The 7,710-nt window shown below is 40.2% G+C and overlaps 1 protein-coding gene across 1 annotated transcript; it reads left to right on the forward strand.

Moving 5' to 3' along the window:
• The first annotated feature begins 6,459 nt into the window (after positions 1-6,459).
• On the forward strand, positions 6,460-7,104 carry LOC105734641 (hsc70-interacting protein-like). Its single transcript, XM_064375791.1, has one exon. It carries the CDS (start codon positions 6,460-6,462, stop codon positions 7,102-7,104), a length of 645 nt encoding a protein of 214 aa, XP_064231861.1.
• Positions 7,105-7,710: the final 606 nt, after the last annotated feature.

The raw sequence follows: 7,710 nt of genomic DNA on the forward strand, positions 1-7,710 counted from the left end.
TCAAGAGGTTTCCATTGCATTCAAAACACAATCCCAACTCCTTGTCCTGGCTTTAGAAGTTCTTAACATTCTGGCTACTGCTTGCCTTCCTAGTATCCATTCTTCCATCTCCCCATTCACTTACTCTACTCCAGCCATACCCACCCAGTTAGGCAAGACTTACAGATTCTATTTGTTACTAAATAGAATCTGATTATTTAGTATTTAGTAATCACTTATCACTAAATAGAATCTGTTTATTTAGTATTTAGTAATCACTTATCACTAAATACTAAAGAGATTTTCTTTTCTTTTTCTTTTTCTTTTTTTTTTTTTTTTTGAGATGGAGACTCACTCTGTTGCCCAGGCTGGAGTGTAGTGGCAGATCTCAGCTCATCGCAATCTCCACCACCCAGGTTCAAGTGATTCTCCTGCCTCAGCCTCCCCAGTAGCTGGGATTACAGGCATGCACCACCACACCCCGCTAATTTTTGTATTTTTAGTAGAGACAGGGTTTCACCATGTTGGTCAGGCTGGTCTCAAACTCCTGACCTTATGATCCACCCACCTCAGCCTCCCAAAGTGCTAGGATTACAGGTGTGAGCCACTGTGCATGGCCCTAAAGAGGTTTTAAATCTAATAACTGCCACTTGCCCTCATCAGCACTCACCTTGAGCACTGTAAGAGCCCCCAAGGCGCGGTAGCTCATGCCTGTAATCCCAATACTTTGGGAGGCTGAGGTGGGCGGATCGCAAGATCAGCAGTTTGAGACCAGCCTGACCAACACAGTGAAACCCTATCTCTATTAAAAATACAAAAATTAGCCTGGCATGGTGGCGCGTGCCTGTAGTCCCAGCTACTCAGGAGGGTGAGGCAGGAGAATTGCTTGAACTCAGGAGGCAGAGGTTGTGGTGAGCCGAGATCGCACCACGGCACTCCAGCCTGGACAACAGAGCGCAAGTCCATCTGAAAGAAAGAATGAGATCCTACCACTGCAGCCTGGGCAACAGAGCAAGACTCCATCAGGAAGGAAGGAAGGAAGGAAGGAAGGAGGAAAGGAAGGAAAGAAGGAAAGGCCCCCAACTAACTTCAGTACCTCCCAACTTCGCCCTGCCACATGGTAGTCACAGTGATATTTTGATTACTTTAACTGAGTGCTTATAATATTTAAAAGGTAGCAGCTCATTGCAATCAAGATTCTATAATTTAGAATTTGGAAGTAGCCTGGCACTCCCACTTCTGCCAGTTCAGCTCTTTTGCTACCCTTCACTCTCATATCAGCACCAGATTAGACCCTCTTACTCCTAGGATATGCTTAATATCATGGACCCCATTCCTGCAATACTGACATCAAACAGAAAAGCCTAGCCATAAGACATGGTTTACTTCCTTGGACCTTTCTTGTTTCATCCAACATGCTTCTATGGCAAGATACAGGATCCAAATGCAAATGGATATGTTGTAAGAGAAGAAGGGGGAGACGTAACTGCTCCAACCAATGACCTCTAAGCCTGAGAACCTTGAGCAGCCCCAAATTTTTTGTAATATACAATTTAACAATGCCACCCATGGTAATAACATTAAGTATTATAAAAATTGAATGATATAGATGATTTTATGCTAGTATGCTGAGCTTAAGAATAATTTTTTCCAAGATCAAATACTAAAATATTTTTTATTGCTCTAGTATACTTAGAACACAATATCTCACACTATCTCCTTCATGCATTATTTTCACAGAAGGTTACACTGTGGAGATCATGCTTACTCTTAGGTTCTGAAGGACCTGGATCTACCTGAGGGCCAAAAAAGTGGACACATTTGCTTTCAAGGACCTCCGTATTTAAAAAGAAAGCATCTCACCTTCAACAGTAGTTGATGAATTAGAGTTGGTGGATAATAGCAGCTACCTAGTAAGAAAACAGAACGATGGAAGATGACTTGTATCCATAGTTTCTGTCAACAGCGCAAGTAGAAGTTTCCATATTTGTGCAGATGGAATGATAATGTTTATTATAAATTAGCAAACAACATGCATGCAAAGAAGCTCTCCTATCAGTGTACACTTTAAATATACCCAGAGAGCCTGCTATCTATTCTGCTTTTTCTTTTACTTGTGGACAAACTATACTCTTGCATTAATATATTCCTTAACATCATTGATCTGATGGGTATCCTGAAGAAGAGACAGAGAAAAAGTAGAGGAAAATAGTTAAGAAGCTCTCTCTCAAAGGTTTACAAATTAATTTCTTATTATTTAGCCCCTTTTAATGTAGTTTGTTTTTATATTCACAGATTGAGATTCATTAATACTTGGGAAATGTCATAGGGGGATTAAAATAACAATTTTGGGAATCCTGGCCTTGTTACTCTTATATTGTTTGCACTCTGGCTGGTTTGCATTTGCTTACATATAAGGCAAGCATCAGTCTGCCTTTAGGTTCATTTCTCCCTGTGGCAAACATGGGAGCTCTGTATCCACATTTGGATGTTAATATGATCTGTATTGTATTTTAAGCTTTATATACATTAAATAGCAATCTCAGTTTTTCAATTCAACATCTACTACCCTTCAACTACCAAATACTGAACTCTTGCTAAAAACTGGAATCTCATCTACATGGTTTAAATATGTTATAATAAAGCAACTTGCAAGTATTTTATAAAGTGAAATCATAGCGACCATTTTATACTTGAGGAAACTGAGAGTTTAAGTGTCATATCCAAATGCGTGCATCTAGTAAATGCAACTGGGCTGAACCACCAAGGAACGTTCTTTTATCCTAGGTGCATATGTATTTGTGGCTGGTTAGCTCAGCTGGCTAAAGGTTAAAGTTCAGTGTTAATGAGGTCAAAGTCATAAATGTGAACTTTAAGTGGAGGATTTCCTCTGATTCAGAAGTGCAAGTTCAACATTTAACCCTAGCCAGTCACAAGGCAGAGCGGGTGGCTCAATACAAATCCATCACCAGTGCTGGAAACAATACTCATAAAATATGTTTCTTGATAAATAGCCAAAGTCATCTCCTTTTTACAAAACAATAATTAGTTAAACTTACTTTAGATTTTTTAAGCTAGGAAGTCATCTATAGTTTTACTCTAAAAGCCAGGCAATGGTAAAAGGAAAATCAGAGAATGATTGAGCTGGATGACACCAGTGGATCTCATACATCCCTTCATTTGGCAAAGAAGAGAACAAATTAAAATTCATGAGTTGGGATTATTGTATTATTTTAACAACGTTTCTAAGCCACAGACCGACAGCAGAGAATAGAACTCAGTTTTCTAATACCTGGTTTATGATTTTTCTACCAAACTTAGAAGGAGAATGCACTGTGGCTCCAAGCCTGAAAGAAATGATTTGTTGGCCACCTGCTGAATGTGAGGAGCACATAGCTAATCTAACTTTACATATGAAAGGATGGAGTTTCTTGTTTTCCATAGTAAATGGAAAGTTTTGCTATAATCCTTTCTCAATTCCTAGTGAAATTCTCTACTTTTCCTTTAAGCTTATGGAAACATACATTTAAAAATTTCTTTGCTTTATTGGTTTCCCTTTTCTTTTTCTCTATATTCTAAATTATAGCATTCTCTATAAACAATAACCTTGACATTGTCTTTCATCTATAAAACACTAACCAGCCTCTTTCAAAGAGTATTACTTGGCTATCGATTGTCATGTGATAGCCAAGACAATTCTAAGCAAAAAAAACAAAGCTGGAGGCATCACGCTACCTGACTTCAAACTATACTACAAGGCTACAGTAATCAAAACAGCATAGTACTGGTACCAAAACAGAGATATAGACCAATGGAACAGAACAGAGGCCTCAGAAATAATGTCACACATCTACAACCATCTGCTCTTTGACAAACCTGACAAAAACAAGCAATGGGGAAAGGATTCCCTATTTAATAAATGATGATGGGAAAACTGACTAGCCATATGCAGAAAGCTAAAACTGGATCCCCTCCTTACTTGTTATACGAAAATTAACTCAAGATGGATTAAAGATTTAAACATAAGACCTAACACCATAAAAACCCTAGAAGAAAACCTAGGCAATACCATTGAGGACATAGGCATGGGCAAGGCCTTCATGACTAAAACACCAAAAGCAATGGTAACAAAAGCTAAAATAGACAAATGGGATCTAATTAAACCAAAGAACTTCTGCACAACAAAAGAAACTATCATTAGAGTGAATTGGCAATCAACAGAATGGGAAAAAATTTTTGCAATCTACCTATCTGACAAAGGTTAATACCAGAATCTACAAATAACTTAAACAAATTTACAAGAAAAAAACAACCCCATCAAAAAGTGGGCAAAGGATATGAACAGACACTTCTTAAAAGAAGATATTTATGCAGGCAAAAAACATGAATAAAAGTTTATCATCACTGGTCATTAGAGAAATGCAAATCAAAGCCACATTGAGATACTATCTCACGTCAGTTAGGATGGTGATCATTAAAAAAATCTAGAAACAACAGATGCTGAAGAGGATGTGGAGAAATAGGAACGCTTTTACACTGTTCCTGGGAGTGTAAATTAGTTCAACCATTGTGGAAGACAATGTGGCAACTCCTCAAGAATCTAGAAATAGAAATACCATTTGACCCAGCAATCCCATTACTGGGTATATACCCAGGGATTATAAATTGTTCTATTACAAAGACACATGCACATGTATGTTTATTGTGGCACTGTTTACAGTAGCAAAGACTTAGTACCAACCCAAATGCCCATCAATGATAGATTGGATAAAGAAAATGTGGCACATATACACCATGGAATACTATGTAGCCATAAAAAAGGATGAGTTCAGGTCCTTTGCAGGGACATAGATGAATCTGGAAACCATCATTCTCAGCAAACTGATGCAAAAACAGAAAACCAAACACTGCATGTTCTCACTCATAAGTGGGTGTTGAACAATGAGAACACATGGACACAGGGAGGAGAATATTGTACACCAGGTTCTGTCAGGGGGTGGAGGGACAGGGGATGGGTAGCCGGGTTGGGGGGATAGAGGAGAGATAGCATTAGGAGAAATACCTAATATAGATGACAGGTTGATGGATGCAGCAAACCACCATGGATGTCCATACCTATGTAACAAACCTGCACATTCTACACATGTACCCCAGTACTTAAAGTATAATTTAAAAAAAAAGAAAAATCCATTTTGACCACCATTGACTTAAGGTCATAGTTCACGCACTATGCCCTCAATATGTCCTATAGCTTCCACTTTTACACAGCTTGGAATGTCATCATTATATGAGTAATAATAGCTCCCTTTTTAAAAAAATGAACCCCTGATCGAATCCAGGCTTTTTGAATATACTGGTATTTCTGACTTTCTCCCACCCCCACCAACTAATCAGTGAGGTTTTGAATAACAATAACAAAAAAAATGATGTGTGGACTTCTGGTTCCAATATGGTGGCACAGAAGCAAGCTGGCTTCATTGTCCCCAATAGAAAACCAAAAACAAATACACAGTGCTGGGATTATCATTAACAATATCCCAGAACTCAAACATGAGAATGAGACACTTTCTGTGGTCACAGAGAAGTAAAAAGAAAAAAGAAACTCTGAGTAGATGTTAAGCGAATCAAATTTCTATACCACGATGTCCCTGCCATCATTCTACCCAGTATCAAATGCATGCAAGAATTCCTCTCAGTTCATAAGTTCTACACTGGAAAAAGTGAGATTGAGATTGACAGAAAACTTTCCTTCCAGACTGGTTTCCCTGGCAGGCAACCTGTCCTCGCCTTACTCCATAGGAAGCATCATGAATGCCCAAAGGGAGAAATATCCCTGAAATCAAGCAAAGACAAAGAGAGGTGGGACTATCATCAACAGTCTTTGAAACTATGCTCTGTAACTCAGCCAAAGGAGACACCAAATGGGAGTGGCTGTCCAGCAGCATCACACTTTAGAGGATTCATTCCACAAGTCTCCTGTGCAGGAATCCCTAGCTAGCTGTCCCACACTACCAAAATACCCCATTTGTGACATTCCTCACTGGGGAAGAATGACACTCTGATTGTTTATAGGGCCATGATAAACCTGGGCTTAAGGTACAAGCTACATCCAAAAAGAAGGTAATGACCTAGCAGTAAAGAATCTCTAAGTAAATATATCCAATAAAAAACAAAACAAGCCAAACAGAAAAGACTGGAATAAATAATCCTTCAATGCAAATACATAGACATATATCCACAAGGGAACAATGGCCTCTCTGAATGTGCCAAACAAAGAACCAGTGACTGACCCTAACAAGAGGATAGCATGTGAGCTTTCTGACAAAGAATTCAAAATAACAGTTTCATTTGGCGTAATCTCCAAGATAACACAGAAAAGCAATTCATAAATTTATCAGTCTTCTGTTCAGTCACACCGAGCCAGCACCTGGGCCTGGAACCTGGTCACAGCCCCTCAGCTTCTCCCACTGCTTCCCGACCATGGACCTCCGCAAAGTTATCGACCTTCGGTCCTTTGTGAAAATGTATAAGCATGATCCGAGCGTTCTGCATACCGAGGAAATGCGCTTCCTGAGGGAGTTGGTGGAGAGCATGGCGGGTAAACTACCACCTGTTACTGAGAAAGCTAAATCAGAAGAAAATACCAAGGAAGAAAAATCTGGTAATAAGAAAGTCGAGGAAGACTTAAAGGCAGATGAACCATCAAGTGAGGAAAGTGATCTAGAAATTGATCATGAAGGTGTGATTGAACCAGACACTGATGCCCCTCAAGAAATGGGAGATAAGAATGCAGAGATAACAGAGGAGATGATGGATCAGGCAAATGATAAGAAAGTGGCTGCTACTGAAGCCCTAAATGATGGTGAACTGCAGAAAGCCATTGACTTATTCACAGATGCCATCAAGCTGAATCCTCGGTTGGCCATTTTGTATTCGAAGAGGACCAGTGTCTTTGTCAAATTACAGAAGCCAAATGCTGCCATCCAAGACTGTGACAGAGACACTGAAACAAATCCTGATTCTGCTCAGCCTTACAAGTGGCAAGGGAAAGCACACAGACTTCTGAGCCACTGGGAAGAAGCAGCCCATGACCTTGCCCTTGCCTATAAATTGGATTATGATTAAGATGCTAGTGCAATGCTGAAAGAAGTTCAACCTAGGACACAGAAAATTGCAGAACATTGAAGGAATAGAAGGAGTTGGCCAGGCGCGGTGGCTCATGCCTGTAATCCCAGCACTCCGAGAGGCTGAGGTGAGTGGACCGCCTGAGGTCAGGTATTTGAGACTAGCCTGGCCAACATGGTGAAACACCTTCTCTACTAGAAATCCAAATATTAGCCGGGTATGGTGGTGCGTGCCTGTAATCCCAGCTACTCAGGAGGCTGAGGCTCCAGGATTGCTTGAACCCAGGAGGCAGAGGTTGCAGTGAGCAGAGCTTGTGCCATTGCACAGAGTGAAGCTCTGTCTCAAAACAAACAAACAAACAAAACAAACAAACAAAAAAGAAAGAGTTAAGAAGGCTCGAGAAGAGCATGAGCGAGCCCAGAGGGAGGAAGAAGCCAGACAACAGTCAGGAGCTCAGTATGGCTCTTTTCCAGGTGCTTTCCTGGGGAATGCCTGGTAATTTTCCTGGAGGAATGCCTGGAATGGGAGGGGCCATGTCTGGAAAGGCCAGAATGCCTGGACTCAATGAAATTCTTAATGATCCAGAGTTTCTGGCACCCATGCAGG

This window comes from Aotus nancymaae, unplaced genomic scaffold, assembly GCF_030222135.1.
Source record: "Aotus nancymaae isolate 86718 unplaced genomic scaffold, 86718_ANA_hifiasm-v0.15.2.pri h1tg000014l, whole genome shotgun sequence".
In the NCBI taxonomy this organism is placed as follows: domain Eukaryota; kingdom Metazoa; phylum Chordata; class Mammalia; order Primates; family Aotidae; genus Aotus; species Aotus nancymaae.

Excerpts from the sequence above, each read along its gene's own strand:
- LOC105734641 (XM_064375791.1), top strand. The coding sequence starts at position 6,460 with ATGGACCTCCGCAAAGTTATCGACCTTCGGTCCTTTGTGAAAATGTAT.